The sequence below is a fragment of the Zootoca vivipara genome, chromosome Z2 (genome assembly GCF_965207765.1).
Source record: "Zootoca vivipara chromosome Z2, rZooViv2.hap1.1, whole genome shotgun sequence".
NCBI classification, from domain to species: domain Eukaryota; kingdom Metazoa; phylum Chordata; class Lepidosauria; order Squamata; family Lacertidae; genus Zootoca; species Zootoca vivipara.
The window spans coordinates 18,729,546-18,753,571 of NC_142585.1; the positions used below are offsets into that span (position 1 = coordinate 18,729,546).

At 46.5% G+C, this 24,026-nt stretch overlaps 2 protein-coding genes and 1 non-coding gene across 4 annotated transcripts in view; all 3 read right to left on the bottom strand.

The window, feature by feature from the left end:
- Positions 1-350: 350 nt before the first annotated feature.
- On the bottom strand, positions 351-14,481 carry SASH3 (SAM and SH3 domain containing 3). The gene is made up of 8 exons (XM_035113289.3): positions 12,704-14,481; positions 9,285-9,380; positions 8,152-8,304; positions 6,389-6,500; positions 4,997-5,160; positions 3,414-3,620; positions 1,911-2,061; positions 351-1,625 (listed from the first exon to the last, which is right to left on the bottom strand). Exons 1-8 carry the CDS (start codon positions 12,758-12,760, stop codon positions 1,444-1,446), a joined length of 1,122 nt encoding a protein of 373 aa, XP_034969180.3. The 5' UTR covers positions 12,761-14,481; the 3' UTR covers positions 351-1,443.
- TRNAE-UUC (transfer RNA glutamic acid (anticodon UUC)) lies at positions 12,368-12,442 on the bottom strand. Its single transcript has one exon. It is a non-coding gene; the product is annotated as a tRNA-Glu (tRNA).
- Positions 14,482-15,078: 597 nt separating the features above from the next.
- Positions 15,079-24,026, bottom strand: part of XPNPEP2 (X-prolyl aminopeptidase 2) — a 29,569-nt gene continuing 20,621 nt past the window's right edge. For both annotated transcript variants that reach the window (XM_035113290.3, XM_088664552.1), the window contains 8 exons: positions 23,885-23,956; positions 22,252-22,312; positions 20,605-20,674; positions 19,714-19,818; positions 19,104-19,163; positions 18,511-18,587; positions 17,544-17,642; positions 15,079-16,922 (listed from right to left, as the gene is read on the bottom strand). In XM_035113290.3, the coding sequence (XP_034969181.2) occupies positions 16,728-16,922; positions 17,544-17,642; positions 18,511-18,587; positions 19,104-19,163; positions 19,714-19,818; positions 20,605-20,674; positions 22,252-22,312; positions 23,885-23,956 (739 nt within the window). In that variant the 3' untranslated portion in view covers positions 15,079-16,727. The remainder of the gene's footprint in view (positions 16,923-17,543; positions 17,643-18,510; positions 18,588-19,103; positions 19,164-19,713; positions 19,819-20,604; positions 20,675-22,251; positions 22,313-23,884; positions 23,957-24,026) is intronic.

Below are 24,026 nucleotides of genomic sequence, written 5' to 3' on the forward strand. Positions count from 1 at the left end.
AACTGAATCATCCGTAGTAAAACAAGAGGCAGCCTGCCTTGTGAAGTGGTAATTTGCCAGGACACCACCCTTTTGATTCAAACAGAGAAGCCACAGTGAACCAGCTGCCAGTCATAATAATGGAAGCCTGCTTGGAGAACTGCCTTCAAGTTTTCATAAGACATGGCTTCTGCGTAGGGCAATTGGATGAGGGGCCGATGGAAACAAACAGAATGAACTGGCTGTTGTGTGAGAGGGGTCAATATGCCTCACTCCACAGTAGAGTGGAGGGTTTCTTTTTTCTGCTGCTTGGGTAGAGGGTGGTGGTTTTAAACCCACTTTTCCAAAAAGGTACTGTACCAGACTTGTGCTTTGGGTGTGTGTGTGTAAATGTGCTTTATTGGGATCCTGTACAAAGAGGCTAAATCTGACCCCAAGAAACCCTGGTTCAATTTGCCAAACACAGCCCAACATCCCCAGCCAGTAAAGTGCAGACCTCCTAGTCCAAATGGTGCTGCTTCTCAGAGGCAGCTCAGCTAGCCTGGGAATTACACCTACCTGATGTTGAGCAGATACACAGGAAGCTTCCTTACATTTAGCCAGACCAATGGCCCATCGAGCTTTAGTCCACACTGCCAGCAGCATCCCAAGAGTTTCAGACGGGAAGCATCTTGTGGCCCTACCTAGCTATGCCATGAATCAAACCTGGGACTGTCCTTGTGTAAAACATGCATTCTGCCACTGAGTTATGGCCCTTCCCTGCTTTCTCTCTCTCGTTGCAGTACCACACGTCATTTTAAACAAGATAATTATGGGTATATTCAAAGCGAAAAAAGTAGTAAATTGTCCATCTTCATTTCCTCCCCACATTAGAGCAAGCCACTCTGCTTTTTAGGTTGTCGTTCCTCCTGGGGAGCCTTTTTCCATTCCATAACACAAAGAAGGGGAAAGCAGTGGCTACATTCAGAGCATTAATCTCTGCATCTGCTGCTCTTCTTCAGGGATACAGACCACAATTATTTAGTTCTACCTTCAGTCATGACCCCTATTGTGTCGGTTCTGTATTTTGAGTAAGGGGGGGGGTGTCCTTTGAGCCTATGGGGAGAACAGTAACCATCCTCAGCCCAGCAGCATGTTCAGTAGTTCTCAGTACCTTTGGTGGCGGGTACAGCTTGAGCCAACTGCATGCAAGAAGGCTAAACAACAAGCCTTTCTAAATGCAAAAACCTGTTCTTAAAATCTCTAGCCTGGGGAAAGGCAGAGTTTCTGGGACCTGACAGATTTATTGATTTATCCAGCCAATACTCCGGGAGTAGTAAGGCTGCGGCAGTGCTCTTGCTCTTTTTCTGAAGAGGGAGCTTTTGGTTTTGCAGCTGTATCTTCTGTCTTGGAGGCAGGCACATTTTGGGTGACTGCTTACATTTGCCAACCCAACCCCCAGAATGAAGAAGGAAAAACCTCCTCTCAGCATGAGCCAGCCAGAGAGAGATTTTGCAGGTCTTCCCCCAGCTTAGAGTCTTCTCGCCCGCTGTCCAGTGTCTCTGTCCCTTCAAAGCAGCCAGAATCACGGGGAATGTCTCCCTTTGGCTCTCCAGGGCCCCCTAGAGCCCCCAAGCTTCCTCCTTCATCTTCAGCCTCACTGCTTGCTGGGGAGAGAGAAAGCAACTATTGTTACCGGAAAGCCCACCTGTAGGAAAATAGGAAGCTGTTGGACATGAGGCCAGATTATTTGGCCAATGTTGTCTATCCTTGAATGCAGTAGTCTCCCATGATTTCAAGTAGAATGGGGTATCTTCTATTGTCTGCTACCTAATCCTTTTAACTGGAGGTGGTAAGCTTTGAATCTAGGACATTTTGCAGGCAAAGCAGAAGGTCTGCTGAAGAGTCTGAATGGGAGGGGAAGAAACAAGCTTTTTAATAAAAGCACTTACTGTCATAATCAAGCAGGAGGTCCGCTGCTGTTAGCAGCTTGGCACGGTGTTGTGGGTCAGTTATATTCAGTTCATTCAAGTGGGTCTCTTGCAGCTCTTTGAAGTCCTCCAAGGTCTGGTAGCCATTCAGTAGCAATGTAGAGGCATACTCCTGATGAATAGAAAAGAGCGGTAGACTTACCTGATATTGGCCACAGCTACATTCTGATCAGTGCTGGGCTGTGGTTGCTTCCATTTAAATTTCCCAAAATGCCCCAGAAGTCCTGAGCATTGTGGGAAATTTATTGGTGGCTACCAATCGGGACGTGGGTGGCGCTGTGGCCTAAACCACCAGAGCCTAGGACTTGCTGATCAGAAGGTCGGCTGTTCAAATCCCCATGATGGGGTGAGCTCCTGTTGTTCAGTCCCTGCTGCTGCCAACTTAGCAGTTCAAAATCATGTCAAAGTGCAAGTAGATAAATAGGTACCGCTCTGGCGGGAAGGTAAATGGCGTTTCCGCGTGCTGCTCTGGTTCACCAGAAGCAGCTTAGTCATGCTGGCCACATGACCTGGAAGCTGTACGCCGGCTCTCTTGGCCAATAAAGCGAGATGAGTGCCACAACCCCAGAGTCGGTCACGACTGGACCTAATGGTCAGGGGTCCCTTTACCAGACCCAATCACCCAGTGCTAAGGAAGCAAATTGTTTCTTCAAGTGGAGTCCAAATCAGGGATCTAGCCCCAAACCCCTAACAACTGCCCTAGGGTCCTACATGCTGATAAAAGGTTTCGCTGAAGAAGTAAGTCTCATTGTAAACCCCTGGAGAAACAAGAGCAGAGGCAATAACAGCTCTGACAGAGACCTCTGTGCAACAACATAAATAAGTGTTTAATATAGAGAGAGGGAGGATTTGAAAAGTGAGGACTAGCAGCTTGGGGGGGGGGAATACTCTACATCTGTCCAATAGATTCAATGAGAACAGATCTTCAGCAATGGAGCTCAAATGCTAGTTATTGTGGAATTTTTGCCAATAAGTTTAGATCCTTCATTGCTGCACTTTTGCCCTAGCTGCAAGAGCTTTTATGCAATGACCAAGACAGCTCTATTTGGGTGAACTCAGTCTGCTAAAATTCAGGCTGGCCTATCGTTCCTTTACGGGGAATGAATTATGGCTATACAGTACGTACATATGTGGACTATATGCTAGCCTGGGCTAGTTAATCACATTTGTTCCTAGCCTCTCTGTACAGCAAAATGCCAGCAATGAGCTAGAGCTACATGTACCCTCCAAACATTCCTCAAAAGCAACACCAAGTCAAACCATTAGCCCATCCAATGTCCGTCTAACTATCATCTGCTAATTAGCACTAAGGCCCACAGGTGTCGTTTCTGAGCCATATTTGGAGATTCCAGAGACGGACCCCTAGATCATCTCCATGCAAAATGTGTGCCTAGTCCCTGAACCACAAACCCAACCTTCTAGTAGCCTTGCTGTTTTGCTCTGCTGGTAGGGCAACACCCTCACCTGAAGATTCATGCGTTCCAGCAGTTCATGCAAGGTCTTGGGTTTGGGCCTCTTGCTCCTGCTTCGCGAACTGCTCTTTGCAACTGGCGCAGGGTCTTCTGGGATGATGTCCACATAGATGAACTTGAAGGAGCCCACTTTGTTGTTCAAAAGACCAGTCCAGGTGCCTGCAGGTGCCTTTGCAATGATGTGGATGACATCTCCTTTCTATGCCAAATGCAAAATCATTACATCTTTTAGTTGATATTACAGCCCTTTTGCTCTGTCTGTGGGCACCACACAGCATGACTATTCTGTCCTACAGGAACACAGGTGCTGGTATCAGCCTGGTATCTCTCTACTTCCTCACGCCGCACCCCCCACCCCGAACTGAGGACGTGGGGTTTCTGTGACCTTCAGGTATGGTTCAGTCAAGCTACTGCCTTCCAACAGAGGAGCCATCAGCCTAGATCTGTCTTGATAGTTACCCTCTGAAAACTAGTCCCACTTAGGATGGCTCAGGGAGATCATTCTTTATGCCTATTTTACAGGGTTAGGGAACCTGTAGTCCTCCACATCAGTGTTTCCCAAACTCTAGCTGTTTTTGGACTACAGCTCCCATCATCTAGCTAGCTAGCAAGCAAGAACAGTGGTCAGGGATGATGGGAACTGTAGTCCAAAAACAGCTGGAGACACAAGTTTGGGAAACACAGCTCTAGATGCAGGTGTTGGGACTCCCAACTCCCATCAGTCCCAATCAGGGATGATGGGAGTTGCAGTCTAGCAATACCTGGAAGGCCGCAGGCTAGAGCTGTTAAGCAGCCTGTGATTTCAAGCTGTATGGCTGGGGCCAGAGGTGCGGAACCTTCAGCCTGGGAGCTAAATGTGGCCCTCCAGGCCTCTCCATTTGACCCTCAGGGTACTCCTCAGGCCACACCTCTCACATTTATCTGTTCTGTGCCCTCCTTGAGTGCATCTGACTGGCTGAAAGTAGAGATTGGTGTGTGTAAAAACACACCCACCCTCTTTTCATGTTGTTGTGGGGTTGCCAGCTGTACACAAGTAACGGTCACACATCTATTGCTGCACCCACTTTTTGCGTCTGGCCTTGCTCACCCCCTGGTGTGCTGACCTTGGAAAGTAGCCTAAGGGAATGAGGCCCTTTGGCTTGGGAAAAAGAGAGGCTTCTCGCCTGCTGTTATACTAAGTGGAGGGAAGACAGCCGGAACCAACACTTGAGAAATGACAGAGAGTTTTTAAATTGAATTTATCCCTCTCAGTTGTTAAAGTGCTCCAGTTTGGGGAGTTTGTGGTCCTGCAGGTGTTGCTGGACTATATTACCCATCTCTGACCACTGGCCATGCTGGCTGCAGTGTTGGGACTTGGGAGTCCTACAACAGCTGGAGAGCCAACTCTTGCTACATAATCCTAACCCTACAATGGGTCACCATTTTTCAGGTTCATGCCACATTGGCTTGATGAATAACTTGGCATGAAATATTTCCTTTGTAGGTTGATGACAAAAGAGATCTCTCTGCTAGAACAGGTCTGCCTTTGCAGACTTGCATGGGAAGAGAAATGCCAAGTGTTGCATTGTTACCCACCTGAAGTTTTAGAGAGTCTTTATCATACGGGCTGGGGAGGAAGTCTGTGTGAACTTTGGCTTTTCCACAAAAAGGGCCAACGTACGGTATGGGGCTGGCCTCATCTCCCTTCTTGCTGCTGCTGCAGCTGCTTCCCATCAGTCTGGGACTGGACAATTCAGCCCCTGCAGGAGGAGAGGTTCAGATCAGAAGGAAGAAATGGTAGTGGGTGGATTTTGCTGGGGCTTAAAGTTTGGACACTGCACCCCTGGTAGGTTCAGTGAAATGGAGATGGAGTGATTGATGGATGTAAACTGTCTCCTCCCCTTTCAGCAGGGAGTTAGCTACTCAGGGTTTAGGACAGTGATGGCGAACCTATGACACGTGTGTCAGATGTGACACGCAGAGCCCTCACTGCTGGCATGCGCCCCATCGGCCCATTCACGCTGTTGTTGTTGTCCCCCCCCCCAATTTGTTCTCCCGCTCCTCCTCAGCTCCTCCTCACGCTACAGCTTGTCTCCGCTGTTAAAACCCGGATCCTTTTTTGTTGTTGTTGTTGCTGCTGGTAGCCAGAGATTGGTCTTTTTACCCTTTCTGTGCTGTTTTTTCTGACTATGATTGGGTGTAACAGCGTTCGTTTTTTAACCTGTTCTGTGCTGGGGTTTTTTGCGCTTTGGCAGACTATGTCGGTGCTGCGTGTTAGTTCCAGCGAATGTATTATTCGTCATTTATTTCTGTTCTCTTTCCCCCCAAAAAAGTGCAGCAGCTTTGGGGCACCCCCCAAAAGCAAAGCAACTTTTGCACCCCCCAAAAAACCTCCAAAACTTTGGTCAGCAGCTCCCCGCAAAAAGCTCAACAACTCTGGGCACTTTGTGATAAATAAGGGGTTTTTGGTTTGGTTTGGTTAAATAATTAGTTTTTGGTTTATTAAATACAGTTATATATTACAATTATACATTTTTGTTATTCAAACTATAAATATCGCAAAATTATGGGGTTTTTTTCTCGAAGTGACACACCACCCAAGTTATGCTTGGTTTTTTGGCGAATTTTGACACACCAAGCTCAAAAGGTTGCCCAAAACTGGTTTAGGAGATCTCGCCAAGCCACATCATTCAGTGTGTGGCACTGCAGTGTGTGCTGATATAAAGCTACCCTCCAGCTTGTGGTCTTTCTCCTGTTTCCTCCATCCAGAAAAAGAAATCCCTGCAAACAGAAAGCTAGTGTGCCAAGGAAAAAAGCGATATTCAAACCCTTCTCCATGATGCCTCGTTTCCTGTATGGAGGAAGCTTGGTGTTGGTGTTGCGGGGTTTTATTTGTACAGACAGGCATCCTCTTATGAGAACTTCTGTCTGCAGTCCAAAGTGTTTATATAGCCCAGCCTCAGTGCTAAGCCTTCATGCTGGACTCACCATTTGGTGATTGAGAGCTGCTTGTCTCCTCACTTGATTCTGGAAAGACTGGGCCTTCGTCTTCAGTGGGGCTGCTGATGGGAGATGCCGTGGCCTCGTCTTCAACCTCCCCCTGCATTAGGGCAATAAGGCACAATGAACACCCCTTTGCTCTTGAAGAAGAGACCGAAGGGCGGATTGACTTTGCTCGGGTCTAGTGTCTAGACCCTGTTCTCTTGCAGCATCCTGCTCGGTTCTGTTCTTCCCCCAACTACCAAAAGTATTTCCCAGCTGGGCAACCCTTTAACTGAACTTAGAACATGTGCTTTGCATGCCCAGTGGTCCATCACTGAACTATTAGGGCCCATATATTTTGGAATGAATGGTTGTATGTTCCTTCTCTCCCCACTCCCAAACCTTTAGAGGGTATCATCAATTATGTCACTCCCTTCAAAATATGGTATGTTAATCCTACATAAGTGTTCAGATGCCATGCTGCTGAGTCAGACCTGGATTTCTCCCTACATAAGTGTTCAGATGCCATGCTGCTGAGTCAGACCTGGATTTCTCCCTTAAAGTCCTAAACATCATGGTTAGCTATGGGTGCTTAACATGTCATTAGCAATTGTGTGTCTGTTCTTACACACCCACACAGGGAAGGGCCAGAGCTCAGTGGCAGAGCATCTGCTTTGCATGTGTCCCAATATGAATCCTTCTAGAGGATCTTCTTCTTCTAGAGTTGGGAGAGAACCCCGTCTGAAACTCCAGAAAGCATTAACAAGTAAGAGACAGTACCAAGCTAGATGGACCTTAGGTCTGATTTTGTATAAGTCAGCTTCCTATCTGCAGCATTCTGGCCATTTCTTCCCCCTGCCCTGTGCTCTTGATAAAAGTTTCCCAAAAGTGGGTCTCCAACTGTTTTGGGACTACAACTCCTATCGGCCCTAACTATGAGGGCTAGTGGTCAGAGATGATGGGAATTGTAGTCCAAGAACAGCTGGAGATCCAAGTTTGGGAAACCCTGCTCTAGATGAATATCCTCTTGCCCAAGCTGCTATTAAGCTCAGAAGGAAAGTTCCTGCTGGTGCTTTCCTGATGGGTTACAAGCTCATGGATCTCTGCACCTGTTATTAATTTTTAATTTTTTAAAAAAACAAACAGTGATTAATGATGCATTTAAATGTCACGTCTTGTTTGGTGCTTAGGCTTCAGTCTTATCAAGCTCGGCAAGTATTCAAAGAGATTATTATTAATAAAGTATTTATAAGCCACTTAGCATCCAAAAAAATCGCATAGCAGTGTAGAAAAGGATAAAAGGCACACGGTGCCAACCACTGAAATAAAACCTGTTCAAGCATCACAGTGGCCAAGTAAGAGACAATAAAATGTACAGCCAGCGAGCTACTCCATAAAGGATTGGGTGAAACAAAAAGTCTTTAGCAGGTGCTGAAAGCATAAGGTTGTTGGCCCCTTGACCTAAGGTGTGCTAGGTGTCAAAGCATCCCAGACCTTGGTGGTTTTGTTTCGCCCAAGACACCAGACCCAGGCCTTGCTGCATGAATTGACATCATCAGGCAGTTGTACAAGAGGCCCGTTGGTGATCCCTAGAGCCTCTTTGCTGGCGTTGCTCTTCGCTTCTGTTGCTGCCTATTCACTTTCCCCTTGCAAGCATGAGGGCCGAGAAAAGAACAAGAAAAGAGCAAGCCTCTCCCTTTAGGCAATGACGCAGATTAGGTCCAGTGGGAAAGGAAAGTCGGCTGGTCACACACTGCCTCGTTTCTCACCTGCTCTGCGAGAGCTTTGGCAGCAGCTTTGCCAGTCTTCCTGTTCATGGTACGGGAGATGGCAGCTCTCCATCTCTTACCCAGCTTTGAGGTGCTGCTTCGGCCTGATTCATCTGAGATGGACGCAGAGTTTGTCTGATTGCCTTCGGGGACCTGTACAGAAGAGGTAAAATATTGGGAGCAGCTGGCTGAGCTATTGCAAGGCTGTCTACACACCCCTTTCCCCAGTGAATACGAGGGAGGAAAGTGCACCTAAATATATGTGTAGTTGCTGAACTGTAGCTATTGAGATGGCGCAGAGATTGGCAGCACAGTGTTTTAGACAGACAGTGCAGGAACCACGGAAGTGGGGAAATAAGGATCAGGTGACATCCCTTGAAAGGGGCAGGAGCTCTAACATTGTCAGTACAAAACAGAAATGGAAAACCCATTTGAATGTTATTTGGGATGCAGCTCCTGCCATCCTTGACCAATGGCCATGTTGGCTGAGGTTGATGAGATTCCCAACTGCTCTTGGATGTCACAGGTAGGAGCAGTTAACATGAGCTGCGATAAGAGAGGCAAACATGATTCAGGGCTGCAGCAGTGGAAGCCCAAGGCAGGCAAGAGCAGGACTGACTGTAGGCAGTGGGTGGGAATAGGTTTCGTCCCAAGGCACTTGAGACCACTCCTTGCCTTGCTGAAACTGTTCAGCACCTGGTCAGAGCCATATAGATGTTGCCTGGTAGCATCATATATTTAAAACATACTTATATTGCTTTAACAATCATGGCTTCCCTCAAAGAATTGTAATTTTTAGCTACAATTCCCAGCATGCTAAACAAACTGCAGTGCATAGATAGAATTCTTTGGAGAAAAGAATGTGACCGTTCCATGATGGATAAAAGGTGGGGTATTAGGGTAAGAAAATAAACCGATTAAAATGTGAATAAGCCTGGGCAGAGCCAGATGCTCTGTGATGAAGGCCACATGGTTAGAGTATTAGAGCCTAGGGTTTGAATCCCCATTCAGCACTGAAGCTCACCTTGGGACAGTCACCATATCTCAGGGTTGTTGTGAGGATAAAACTGGGAGACTCCTTGGAAGAAAAGGTGTCCTACAAATGTTATAGGTAAATAAATGGGAGTACTCACTTCCTCCTCTAGGTTGAATTCCTTCTCACTTGGTAGAGGGGAGCTGGGTTTGGATTTAGGAAAGTCCTTGAAGCTGCTGGATCGCTGCAGGGACAGCTGATGAGGGGGAGCAAGAAGGTGCAGCAAGTGAATATACGAAAAGGCAGGGAGCACACATCGGGAAACGGGTGGAGGGGCATGTGAAGGCTCAGCCTCCTAGTCCTCATGTTCTGCAACCCAATCCAAGCTGGTGTAACTGGAGAAAATTTCAGATTCTTCCTGTTAACCCAGCCTCTCATTTCCTCATTCCTCTCTTGCTTCCACTGTTCAGTATTTTTAGATTTGAAAGCTCTGCGGGGCAGAGATCTGGCCTCTTATGAAGTGCCATGCATGCGCATGGATGGTGGCACCCACGTCAGATTACTTGGGACTGATGGGAGTTAGAGTCCAAAATAGCTGGAGCAGGTACTAACTTGGAGATGGCTATACCTTAAACAACAACAACTTCTCCTACATCAAGCTCTGTTATTAATATGTTGGCTGCGGGTGAGGGGGGTAAATGGGGAACTGTGGGAAGGCGTGGCTCGGGAAGGAAGCAGGCCTTTCTAAGGAAGCATGAACTGTTGTTACGAGGGAAGTAGAAAGCTTGCACGTCTACGCCCCTCGCCAGCTCACGATCTGACTGTATATTTTGGTAAGAGGAAAGAGCAAGTCGCTCCTGTCCTGCTCTCTCTCTAATTAGTGTAATGTTGTTAGCATCACTTGGAGTCCCCACCCCCCACCCCATCTCGCAATATACATGCATTTCATTAATACCTTGCTCTGGGTCTGGAGCGCGGGGCGCTGCCCGCCATCAGAGACGGGAAACAGGGGTGCACGGAAGAATCACTGGTCTTAAGCCAACCTAGCTGTTCCCGCTTTCACATCTGGCGTGCTTCTTTTTTTTCTCTTTGGTAAGGTCGCTACAAAAATCGCCACTTAGCGAATGAAGTGTGTGGGTTGGCACCAACAACGAGCAAGCTCTCTCGAGCCTAAGTGCTAGAGCGGCAAAGGTGTGGCTTAGCTTACGAACAGAGAAGCTTCCGAAGTCAGAGGACGGGTGTTGCCACTTTTGTGTGCGTGTGTATGTCCGCACGCGGTGGCGCATTTGAGGTCTGGAAATGCAAATGCTTGCAAACCAGAGTTCACGCCTCGGTGCATAAGCAAAGCAGGAGGAAGGTGGATGTGGGGAGCTGGGAGCTGCTGGCAAGCCTACACCAGAAGCCCACGACTCCGCCCCGATGCAAAAGCTGCTCATCATTGCAGTGCCCCCGCCCCCGGCCCTGAACAGGACTATCAGCCGGTCACACCAAAAACACACAGTCAATTCTTTTGCGGCAGCCCTCCGGTCACACGTAGGAAGGTTCGCTTCAGCTCTTGTTGGAGTTGCAGCTTGCAGCGCTGTGCAAAACTCGGAACTAATTTGCTCAGAGGGGCCCTCTGTTATTAATATTTCGTTGCGGGGCGGCCACAACGAAACCGTGCAATGACAGCTCTACTCGCGGTCTGTGCGGTAGTTGAGTTTCATCTTGAGATCTCACGGACTGCAGACCATTTCATCAAATGCATCCGAGAACAGATGCATCTGATGAGGTAGGTTGTTGCCTAGCAAAGCTCTGCCCCCCTGTAAGAAGCCAGCAAGAAGATATTCTAGAGGGGGTGCTGTTCTGTGGGAATTTGAACCATTGCTTGGTTTTGGAGGAGAGAAATGAGGAAGTGAAAAGGGGGGGTGACAGGAGAAGATGGAGAGGTGAGAGAGAGGAACAGAACAGCATCCCCCCAAAGAATGAGAGAGGAAGAAACTGGGGCAGTAACATTCAATCCACTAATGAGTGAGATAAAAGGGAAATAATATGCCCTGAAATCAATCAGGCTGCTGTTTGGAAAATATATAAAAACTGCAGATGACAAACACCATCTTCATTGTTTTAGGTCCAGGAGGAAAGCAGCTTTGAAGATGATACACAACATATGTGCATAGGCTAAAAATTGGGAGAAAGTCATAGCGCAGCCATACATTTGCATACAGAGGGTCCCAGGTCCAATCCCTGGCATCTTCAAGTACAACCGGGAAAGAGTCCTGCTTAAAACCCTGGAGAGCTGCTATCTAGCCAGTGTAAATACTAAACTAGATGGACCCAATAGTCAGCATGAATGCAGCTTCTTGTTCCTAAAGCAGACTTATTGCTTCATAAACATTTGCTTTTAATGTGTGCAAATTTAATTGACAGGCTAATGACCAATAGTCATATTATAAATTCCTTAACATTTATTTAATAGGCCTAAGAAAGAGCACCCTCTGTCTGCAGAGGACAAAGTGGGCACTGAACTCTGATCTTTCATGTTTCTATGGCTTGATCATTTCACTCCTCTTTTCTCCTGTGTTTCTGGGTTACAGATGAAGTCTTCCCTCCCCTTTGTCCTAGCATAAGTGCTGCACTATAATTTATCAGCTGCTCTTTTCCGTGGTGTGGAAAATGTCCCTGATGGATTTCTGCCCATCATACCATTTAAACTAGAACAAGCTCAGAGTCAGAAAACAAGCACACAAACACATCCACATATACAGTACACAGACACTGCATAACTGTTGAAGGAAACTGACCCCCCCCCCAGCAGAGATTGAAGGCTTGGATGACCACAGTTTACCCACCCCTGCCCATGAAGCAAGCTTGAGGACTCGTATCTAAAAAGTTCTAGACAGTTTGGTGCTCTGGATAGCTGCAGGGCTGTCAACTGTCCTGGAGAGCCCTTCTAGGATTGTGGCACTCAATTTTGCTGGTGTGACAACCTCACCCCAAGGAAACATTGCTGCCCAAAGAGACCACTTGAGTGGATTGTGCAGTTGCTGTGAACCGAGCTGGGACCAGCTTTGCCTAACATAGCACAACCACAAAGCGACCTAAGACAGCTTCTAGAGCAGCAGGTGCCAAGCACCATGGGGGAAAGGGGAACATAAAAGCTACCATATTTCCAGAACCTTGCTATAGATATCTCAGTATTGTCTATGCTGGCTGGCAGCGGCCTTGCAGGGTCTCAGCTAAGAAGCATTTACCAGCCTTACCTGGAGTTGCCAGGGATTGAACCCAAGACCTTCTGCATGAAAAGCAGATGTTCTACCACTGAACTACAGCAACCCCTGCACCAAAGTGTAGCCCCTAAGGAAATCCACAACCCCTAGCCTCTGGCTGGCAAACTACGGTATGCCGCCCCCCAATAGTCTCCTAAAAACAATAGGTACAAAGGACTAGCATCGAACTAAGCAATTCAGGTCCTGGTGCTCTCCACAGCCTCATCCCATAAGTCAAGCGCTGCTGTTGTGCCCCTACTAGCAATCTGTTGGGCAAGAAGAGGTTCTGGGAAGAGGTGAGGACCTGGTGCCTGCCTCCCCAACCACTCACCTTCCTCTTTTGCACTGGGTCCTTCTCGCTGGCATTGGATGGCTTCCGGCGCAACATGGTGCTCTCTCTCCAGAGTACATTAAGTGACAGGCAGAGCAAGAGAGTAAGCCGGAGAGAGACAGAAGGCGAGTACGAGAAGCGACAGAGGCCAGGAAGTAGGCAGGAAATCACTGCATCACATGGGCTCCTTTCCCAGCAACTGGGCCTCAAGCAGCAGAAGTCGGGGCCCCAGCCCCATGCTTGCACATTTGCACAGGAAGGAAGTGGCGACTTACATGCACAGGCAGACTTCTCCACCCAAGACCAAGTGAGAGGTTGATGCCTCTCTTCTGGAAACAAGAGACTCACATGGGTGCCTCTCCCCCTGAAAACACAATAGTGTGACCCTTGCTGTGGTGGTGGTGGTGTGGGTCTTTGGAGCACAGGGATTGTTTGGAGAGCCAAAGGAAATGATTATCTACTAACACTTCCATATTTATTTCCATTTTAGCCCACCTTTCCTCTAAGGCAGAGGTGGGGAACCTTTGGTTCTCCAGATATTGCTGAATCACAACTCCCATCAGCTGCACCACACATGCCCAATGGTCAGGGGTGATGGAAATTGCAGGCCGGCAACATCTGGAGATCCAGTGGTCACCTGCTGTAAGGAATTTAGCAGGTGCTCCTCCCCATTTCATCTGCACAATAGCTGTGAGAGGTAGGATAGGCTCAGAGAGAGTGTCTAGCAGCTGAAAGTCACCCAGTCAGCTTCATGGCTGAGTGAACTCCAGCCTCCAAAGTCACATTACATCATGGGCTTTGTAGTCTTTTGAACAGCTTAAACAGGCTGCCACAATCTAAGTGTGACGTGCTGAAGCCAAGTGAGCATGGTTTCGCACTCCCAGGATACTACATTTTGACACAAACTCCATTCTGAGCAGACCCCCTTCCAGACAATTTTTTTAATGTGCCTTCATGATGATTTTTGCCCATTATGCTATTAGGGTGGTCATGTGCAACAGCAATGGGTTTAGGGGACTGTAGGTTGTTCTGTCCCCGTCCCCCCCAACGGGTGCTGAGCTAAGAGGTCACATCATCATACCTATATTTAAATGGGTACCTACTGAGAAGATCCAGAAAAAGGCAACTGTACCAAAATGAATTATTGTGAAAATAAGAAATCTTGGGTGGGGAGTGGGGGTGAGCCAAATTTTGTCCTCACTCAGGGCACCATATTACCAAAGTCCCCCCCCCCCTGTGTGCAATCTCACTTTCGATACTGTTTTTCACCTGAAAAAGTTTTTAGGTGATCAAACTGCTTCATTTCTAGTCAGTACATATCCCGTAACTTAAAACCCGTAATTTTTAATGCCACAAATGGAGTTTCATGGGCTACTTCTGTTGCACTATTGCTCCTCTGGACAGCAATAAGGTGGTAGCATTGAAGATGCATCACAGAGTAAACTAAAAGCAGAATAAATACAGCATTAGTGCATGATTATTGTGCCAAGAACATGTTACAGAATACACCCAGACTAAAACAATAGTCTGGCAGCAATATTGGCCGGCATAGTAGGACATGCTGAATTTTTCAACTTTCAAATTCAGCAAATGAGAGGTGCTAAAAGGTTGTAACATCACTTGGGAATTCAAAAGATGCTTTGGTTATATTATAGTAATTTAGTTTTGCTTGGTAAGTGAATTGTAAAATTGTAAAAAATGATTGCCAAATACTTGCATTTGTTTGTTTGCATTACCTGACATTTTCAGAAGGTAAAATTAAAATTACTGTATTTGATTTTCTGAAAGCAGTTTATGCTTCTTCATCACATGTAGATTTACCAAGCTAAACGTCTAGTCACAAATAAAAGCAGATTTGAATTCCTCACACCCAAAAAACGTAGTTTTAAAACTCCTCACTGAAGAAATTCACAAAATTAAGTTTAACCCCCTGAAATGTCATGCTCTATCTGCACAGTAATATACACAACCCTGCCGTATGCGCTTTGTGCATGTGTTTTGTGTGTGCCCGTGTTATGCACTCCGTGTCGCAGCTGCTACTGCGACCATCTTATTTTTCCTCACAATGAATCTCTCCCACAGAAGATGAGTATGACCTTGGTGATTTGAAGCAGCAAGCTCAAGCAATAAAAATGAAATCCAACAAAGTGGATGAATAATAGTCGCAGGCTGAAAGCAAAAGAGGGATGTCTTTTAAAAGGGGCGGGGGCGGGGGAGAGGAAATAAAAGAGAGGGAGAAATTCATTACAGTCCAGCCCTGCCAAGGAGGTTGTAGGTGCACACAACATACAAAACGTTATGGGTCTGTGTGACATTTGCAATCCGGCTTCATGCAATGTCAAGAATGAAGGATGCACGCTGCTCACATCAACAGATACTGGAATTATTAGTGCTTTATTTTAAAAAGAGTAAAGAGTTTCTTGTCTTTGCAAGTTATAACAGTGTACCACGCCTCCAGGAAATACACGTGTAGTTGACATTTTGGCTTTTCCCACACTGTACATTTATTATGGAATTTTGTGTTTTGTTCATTTGCTTTTTATGGGACACCTACATGACGCCATGATAAAAATATGCTCCTCTCATGTTTTGGTCCATTCGCCCTCCTCCCACCTCAGAAAATCGGACTTTTAAAGCATAATGGAATTGCTGTGCATTTCCCCCAAGTGCAGATGGTCTACTGCACAGCTATTTTGTCTGGTTATGCCCTGTATGGGTTGCTCTAAACATTTCCTTCTCTATGGTCCATCTTTCCTCTCTAGGAATACACTTTAACCCGTTCCTTATCCAAATAGCATTGTTTTCAGATCTGTTTCTCTGTCCCCACCCCCACCCCCAAATTGCAGCAGGGCAGAGATCATGATCGTAAGTGCAGTAAGAGGGAAGAAAATATATGACATTCGATCTGTTTGCAAGGTGGTTTTATACAACAATGAGTGTTTGTCCCGCATTCATCTTGATTTGCTTGCAGGTGTTTATGCATCTAGCTAATCATTCTTTCAAGCCACACTTTCAAGGCATTTCTCTATTGCTTTTCAAACTGCAAAAAGTCTTTTTTAAAAGTGGATTTATTGAGCAAAGGCAAATGAACTCTTAGACCCACTTTAATTGCACAAAACTGAAGTTACAATATGCACTTGAAATTGGGCTTATCCACATCTACCTTTCCTCTGTTCTTCCCAGGAACAGTCCGTGCTTTAAAGCTTCATGTCAAAGCACCTGTTTTTGTTTTTGCTTAGGAGCTTTCTCTGCAAAACCCCCCATTCTTTTAAACCTCAATTGGAGAAAATGGCAATCCACAGAAAATCCAAATTGATGTTTTCCCCAGTCTGGTGCCCTCCAGATGTTGTTGGACAACAACTCCCAATTAGTCCCAACAAGCATGGCCAGTGGACAAGGGATTGTGGGAACTGTAGTCCAAAATCTGGAGGGAACCAGGCTGAGACAGCCATAGATGCTCCATGTTAGTTGGTGAAACGTGAAGAAGACAATCCCTTAGCAGATAGGCTGCTGACTCAAGGGAATCAAGTACATTATTTCCTCCTTTCGGGTTTTTCTTTTTCTTTGGGGCTATATATACTGCTGTATATATTGCTGATGTCAAATAGGGATGTATCTTTTTCTGTGTGCCGTATTTACATACAGATGTATTTCCCCCCCTTAACTAGGGGGGAAATGACACTGACACATAATGCAGTAAGAATGAAAAAGGGCATCAAATGAACTTTCAGACATGGACACCCCAGGTCCTTCTTTTTACGGCCTAACAGCAGAACCCTTTAATGGATATAGGTATAGATGAGCACAGATTCTCCAAATTCTCAGAGTGGACTGGATCTCTGTAGATCAAGGGCTTTCTGCATATATTTTGTCCTGTAAGGAGGCTTGATGGGGAGGAGGCTTTGGAAGCAACAGCATCCGGCAGCCATAGATGGCTGCTAACTGTAGGCTAAGTTTGGAGGAGAGGCAGGCTTAAGTGCAGTGATGTGGACCAGTGAGGCAGTATAATGCCCCAAACTCAGCCCTACACCCTAGGCAGAAGCGTAGAGGTCAAGGTGCCTACAGCCAGGGTACTTAGGGATGTTGTCAGCAGGTTGGTGTCAGAAAGGGGCTCTGTGTTCTGCTCCAGCCACAGGTATTCCTCATCCAGGTTGCGTCTCTGTAGCTCACGGCCGATGTGCTCACGGATGGACTCATAATACCTGTTGATGTATTCGATCTGTGGGGGGCGGGCGGAGTGGGAGACAGAGACAGAGAAACAGAGAGATGGAACACTGTGTTTGGTGTGGCAGGTTCCTCCCCTCTGCACCCCCCTGCTCTCTTTACCCACCAGGCTTTTGCTAGAGATGCTTGAGGATTTTAATCGGTCTGCCATTTTAAGCAAACAAATCTAATTCATACACCCTGGGCCCTTCTTTGGTCTGTTTCAAATTGTTTCACTGGGTTTTAAATATTCTATGAGTGCATGTTTGCAACCCGCCCCAGACCTTACGCTGAAGGGCTGGTGAGAAATCCTATTAAATTAAATAAATACCAGTTCACAGATCGAGCACAGTTCTCCTCTAGCTTTTGCGCTTCTCCAAATTTTGCAGTTCTTGGCTCAATATACCAAAATGCACACAAAAGTGCATGTTTTAGATGCACACCAAATGCACGTTTTTTGATCATTCATGTACCCCTGTCAGGGCAAAAATGCATATTTTAGGATAAAGTGCATGCAAATATGATGTTAATTTTTGTATGTGTTTTCTTAAAAAGTGCAGATGGGTGTAAAAATGGGCTGGAATGAATGAACAATGCCAGAAACAGATTGATCTGCCCACCCTTAGCTTGCACCCACCTGATCCGAGGACAGGAGGTTCACATCAATGAGGTTCCGTTCATAGGGCACTAGGGACACCACCTCAAAGGTCAGGTAGGGCTCTTCAGAAATTTGGTACTATGGCAGACAAAGAAAGAAGGCGGCTCACATTTTTTGAGCAGTTGCATCAATTTTGTGAGGTTGAGTTTTGCATGCACATTCTCTCTTCTGTAGAACCAAAGGGCAACTCAGACATATGAACAAGCCAAAAACCACTCAGGGGTTCCTCACATACTACTACAGTCCTAATGAAAATTACACACTGCATTTACTTTTCTTTTCTTTTAAAAAAACAAAAACCCATGCTCATGGTTTGTCATGACACCTTTTTAGATTCACATCTAGTCTGGCCCTTAGTGAAGTCTGTTCACATATATAATTGCCAGTCGTCAAGTTATAGCATGGGGAAGTCAAATGTTGTCCATACACGACTGAGTTGGCCCCAGGGAAATCCAAGGCATGATGGGGTTGTCCCCCACCATCCTATGGGTGACAATGACCACCTACCCTTGCCCTGGATATTGTGTTATAGCAGGTATGAAGAACCTGTGGTTGCCCAGACGTCTGACCCTGCCATCATGATCAACTGTCAGGGATGATGGGAGTTGTATTTTTTGCAGCCAAAAAGGCTCCCCTACTGGTAATAGTTCCCCCTTGTCCTCTTTCTATGCAATTGGTCCTGGATTAGGGTCTGCAGTCATTTCACACAAAGGATAATTATAAATGCTTCCCCCCCCCCTTGAACATGCAGAAAGGTCCTCCTTAGAATGGGAAATGGGAATGAAAGTGACTTTGAGAAGGACTCCAAATACCTTAAGGCCTGACCTGTATGTTGCAGAATCTCTACCTCTTAAGGTTACAGCTCACAGTTTGTACAGAAAATGTGCTGCAGGTTGTCCCGTAGCCACCCATTAGTGACCCATCAAAGGCAGAGAAAGAGCATCACCTTGGTCTTTGCTTCCACCACAACCGCAATGTCCTCCAGGCGGATCCCAAACTCACCATCCTGGTAATAACCTGGCTCTGGAGAGAATGGGGCAAAGGAGAGGGGAGGCAGAGAAAGAGTTCAGAGTGCTTCTGTGCCTCCCCCTCCCCACCAATCTGGTAAATCTTCTTACTTCATTGCCCAAACCAGTCAGGCTGTTTATTTAAATGAGACCCTTTTTAGCAATGCAAATTCCTGGGTGCAAATCCAGAGGGCGGTCTCACGAAATGGGCTCTGAATGACAAACACGTTGCAATAAATCTTATTAGACTGAAACTGTGAACTGCTTTTACTACAGACGCACTAAGACTTTTGGTAAACATGCACATTATTGTGATTTCATGTATTTTAAAGAACTGCAAAAATCTCATTTCTGCTCGCTGTGACAGGCCAACACAAGTACCCCTCTAGAATATGGTGTAGTGAATGAAACATCTAGCAGTTCCCAGATACAAACTCCAGAAAGAAAAAGAACCCCTGCCTGCGATTCAGAAGGGGGAGGGAGAAGCAAGGCTTGGTGGCATCAGAACCAACAAAGATCATGTGGCACTTACCTATGGAGGTGAACATGCCTTTTTCCAAGGGCACATTGTTGGCCTGAAAGCCCACAGGCCCTAAAGGTGAAAGGATCAGTTATTGCTATCAGAAAACCAGCCCAAGAGATTTTGCCACCCCTACTGAACCATGACCTCTTCCCCTCTTATGCAACGAAAACCATTTCACCAAAGCTACACAACCCCTGCAAACAGACATAATATCATGAGAAATATCGGTTTTCGTTTTTTCATGTTAAAACTCCCCCAAGTTTCTGGTCCTGAAGATTACAGAGATCAGCTTGAAAGTATCCTGATAGGATTGAGCTTAGTTAAATGTCCATAGTATATCTGCAAGGAAGGAGGACGGGGAGGAAATTGGAACAAACTCTGGTGACACCCCCCCCCCCCGCTTGGCAAAGCTTCAGTAACCTGTGCAAATCACTGCCCTTTGCTACAGCAGACCCAATCTATAAGCAAATGTGTAGGGCATGCTGTCATATAGAGATTCCAGAATTCAGCCCCTAGTAGCGTAGAAGGTGGATCGCCATTTTTAAAATGTTTGTTTCATTGTTTGTCACTATTGAAGGGCAATATAAGCGCAATTCAACCTAACCCTGGTGCGACTTACACTCATGAACAGACAAAAAGTTGCCAATGCCATGACCAGTGCCATGGCCGTAGTTGAGTCCAGCTTCCCATAAGGCTCGGCGAGCAAGGGCCTCCACAACTCTCCCTAAAACAGAAAAGTCAAGTTTTGTTGAGGAACAGCAGGAGAGAACCCTTAGTTTTCCTGCACACCCTTTCCCACACCTGCAAATCTCAGCAACAGGTAATAAAATGCATACTTCCTTTGACAGTGGAGGTGGAACATAACCAGAATGCCTAGTGGCCACTGATATCCTCCAAGAATTTGTCTTATTCTTTTTTACAGCCACCCAAGTTGGCAGCCATCACTATATCTAGTGCATAGCTGTCAAGTTCTCCCTTTTTAAAAGGGAAATTCCCTTATGCTGAATAGGCTTCCTCGCGAGAAAAGGGAAAACTTGACAGCTATGATCTAGTGTGACATGGCCTGAGAGGTGACGCGTGAGGCTGTAGGTCTGGAGAACTACTGGGTGGGTCAGGGTCTAAGTAAAACTGAGACACAGGAGGAAAGCGGTGTGGGAGCGGGAACAGAACAACTTGCAGAGAGACTCTCACCTATGCCCAAAGCATGTTCACAGGGCCAGCTCTATCTTTAGGCAGAGTGAGGAAGCTGCCTCAGGCGGCAGGTAAGAGTGGTGCTGATGGCAGTGGCAGTGAGCTGCTGGAAGACAGAGCTGTATGTATCACACTTAGTCTGCCTTAACCACCCTTAGTAAACTAGACTGCTGCTGTCAGTTATGGTGGAAAACACCACTGGCCTGGCATCCTGCGCCATTGAGACTACCCCTAGTGAGACTGCCCCTGTGAGCGCCGCAACCCCAGAGTCGGACACAACTGGACCTGATGGTCAGGGGCCCCTTTACCTTTACCTTACCTGAAGTTCTGGGTGGAAAGACGAGCCTGGACAGGTCAATGTTTCCCATCAGCACACGGGTATAAGCTTCCTAAAAAAGTGGAAGAGAAGAAGAAATAAAGAGATGAAAGGAAGCATGTCTGAAATGAAGGGGGGGGGAGATGAGCCAGATTCATGGAAAATTTATTTGCCATAAGAACACACAAAACCTGCCCTATACTGTTAAACCACTGGTCTATTTAGTACTAGGGGCAGCAGGGAGAGGTGAGGGACCCAACCCTGACCTAGCACTCAGGGATGAAGGAAGGAAAGCATATTTTCAAGACCTCTTTCACCTACCCACCTGGAGTCCTTTCACCCAGAATTCAATAATCCCTTATTTGTTGTTCTTCAACCAAAGGTATTACTTTCCTTTCCTTTGGACCACATCAGTGAGGCAAGGGTGTGTGTGTGTGTGTGTGTGTGTGTGTGTGTGTGTGTGCACGTGCGTGCGTGCGTGAGTGCGGGTCTTGTTGTTTGGGCAGCCTAGGACCTCCCTAGGTTTGTGCCCCAGGCAGGAGGTCACTTTGGTGCTACTAATGTACCAGTTTGACTTCACCCTCAGAGGCACACTCCATTGTCTCTCAAGACAGATAGATGCCCACAATTTACTGTTGTGAAAGACAATAATATGTTTTATTAAGCACCCCGTTTCCTTGTCTGGTCTGGGAAGCCCCTTGCAGAGCACAGCAGATGAGTTTCCATTCAGAGTCATGAACTGAAACCAACATGCAAATCCTGCAACAAAATGTTGCAGTGTTGAGTGCTGCTGCCCGGCTGCTGCCTTGCCCTGCAGTCCATTCCAGCACCACCCTCCACATTCTGTGGCCATTCCATTGAGCATACTTATTTCTTATTTAGCTGTTTTTGTCCCCTCCCCTTCCCAGAATCCTCCCCTGAAAAGTGTTGTTGGCTGTGTTTTTTTGTTTTTTGGTACTTTTGCAAACCTCAGGGTTCCCCAAGCCTGCTGATGGTTCCTTCTTATGGATGGGTGGTGCCATTCTGTCTGCATGGGCAGCTATGGCATGGACCACTTGAACACCAGAAACAGAGGGAACGGTACTACACTTTGCATTGTGTGGGCTGCAAACATACCATATATTCAAAGTACATTTAAATCACACGACTTCCCCCAGAAGAAGAAGAGAAGAAGAAGAGTTTGGGTTTGATATCCCGCTTTATCACTACCCGAAGGAGTCTCAAAGCGGCTAACATTCTCCTTTCCCTTCCTGTTGATCTGTTTGACATCCTAGACCTATACCCTTTAAAAATGTGGCTCTTTTCATAGCGGCTGGGTGGTGGGTGGGGTGTTATTGGGTTGTTGTTTTTATTCTGATTATATATGTTGTGATCTTTTCTGTGAACCGCCCTGAGACCTCCGGGTATAGGGTGGTATATAAATTCAAATAATAATAATAATAATAATAATAATAATAATAATAATAATAATATGGCACTTGGGAACCACCTGCTTTACCATACCCATCCTGAAGCGAGCAAGAGAAAAGAAGGGAAAAGTAACTTAGACAAGGGGGTGGGGGTGGAAATACAGCAGAAGGAAAACAAGACTTTGTCCCCGAGTCCCCAGGTGTGCAATCCAGGTGTACATGTAGGAAGAAGAAACAGTACCTTCTGAAAATCTGTGGGCTCCCCCCAGTGGACAGTCCGGGTTATGTCTGTTGTTCCATCGCTGCAGAGGGGAGAGAAGCAAAGCCAAGGGAGCTTTGTCAGACAACGGGTGTCCTCAGGTCAGGATTTTGCAGCGGAAGTCCAGAGCCTCACTTGGCAGAAGGAGCCGGAGGGCTTCCCAAAATGTAGCAAGGCTGGCTTACCACATTTTGAAGCAAAGTCACGCAATACAATTGCCATGTAAAGAGGGACTCCTTAAGGAGTCCAGAGTGTATAAAACTACCTAGTTTTAGGTAATCAGGAGCTGTTTGGTGGATGGGGCTCCCCTCACTTAGCCCCAAAGTTGTGCCAAATATATTTAGGGGAGCATGTGGAGAACCTTTGAGAGCAGCAGTTTCCCCCTTGCAACGTGGAACCTATTGCTCCCAGAGACTTGTCTAACTCTTAACACTGATTTAGGAAGTGAGGGTTTCGTTTTTTAGCAATGCCTTTGTTCTTCCTTCTGGTTACCTGTTTTTATTCTGAGTAGCTGTATTTTAAAATATCATTTATTGCACCTGAACCTGGATCCTCCACATGACCTGTTCCTTGAGCAGGGACCCTAATTTGCTTGCAAATGAATCTTAACAACAAAAATAATGACAATTTGGGAGCACCTCTGCTCTTCCTCCTAGGCATAGTTTGATATTTCATCTGCATCTTGTGATGGGTAGTAAATATTCTGACTGTTTATATGTTGTAACCTGTTTACAACATTTTACAGACTTTATAGAGAAAGCGGCCAATAATTTGTAACAACAACAAGTTTTATGACAAATTCATTACCCGCCCTTCACCAACAGGTCCCAGTGTGGGTTACAACGATTTAAAAACAGTTTAAACAAATCATAGGTGAGTCCTAAAACACGCACACTCCTTGTCAAAACCAAGGTAAAGAGGTATGTCTTCAGCATATGACAAAAACTACATAATGTAGGCACCATATGCACCTCCGTGGAGAGGAAGTTCCACAATTTAGAGGCTGCCACAGGGACTTCCCTCCATTGCAGGGGGTTGGACTAGATGACCACAGGGTCCCTCCCAACTTTACAAGTACGTGGCATCCCCAGGTTCCATGCCCAGTGCGACCAAACCAGTTGCACTCCCCTAAATCTGCCCCTGATACAGTCTGTAGGGAAGGACGCTGTATTTCAGAGATCAATAGATCAACCCAAACCCTAGAGTACAAGGAGGTGTCACTTGGGCATACTCAGAGTGCTATCCTTGATAGGAGGAAGCTCCATAAATCCAGAAGCAGCTTGCTAGGAGGGGAGAAGTCTCTTTGCTACCTTCTCAGCAGACACCTCACTGGTGTTTACCAGGAGAGGGAGGAGGAGGGGTGAGGCAGTGGGGAAGTTGGTGATGTGTAAGCACATCAACAGGAGTGCTACATTGGCTCTGCCAGTGTGTTTGCACTCTGCTGACCTTCCTGCACCTTTCCTCACTCCCTCCTATGGTACAGTGACCTGCCTGCCAGCAACCTAGTACTGTACAGAGGCCCTGCCCCACAAGATGAGCTGCTTCTCCATAAAACCCTCTGCCAGATGCAGGCACCCGAGCCTGGCCAAAGAGAGAGAGGGCACCCCATACTCACAAATATTGGCCCCCTGAGTCCAGCAGGTACATTTCATTCACAGTCAGCTTTCGGGAGGTAGCATTGGATGGGCTGAAAGAGGAAAAGAAAGGCACAGAGAGGGACATCAGAATTAGCATGTTAGGTCAGGCAACTGTGCTTC

What these genes read in the sequence shown, in the direction of transcription:
- SASH3 (XM_035113289.3), bottom strand. Translation starts at nt 12,760, where the DNA reads ATGTTGCGCCGGAAGCCATCCAATGCCAGCGAGAAGGACCCAGTGCAA. An exon ending in ACCCAGTGCAAAAGAGGAAG is followed by an intron (nt 9,381 to 12,703) that starts GTGAGTGGTTGG and finishes CCCCCTCATCAG; the next exon opens with CTGTCCCTGCAGCGATCCAG. An exon ending in CAGCTCTCAATCACCAAATG is followed by an intron (nt 5,161 to 6,388) that starts GTGAGTCCAGCA and finishes CTCCTCCTGCAG; the next exon opens with GGGCTGAATTGTCCAGTCCC.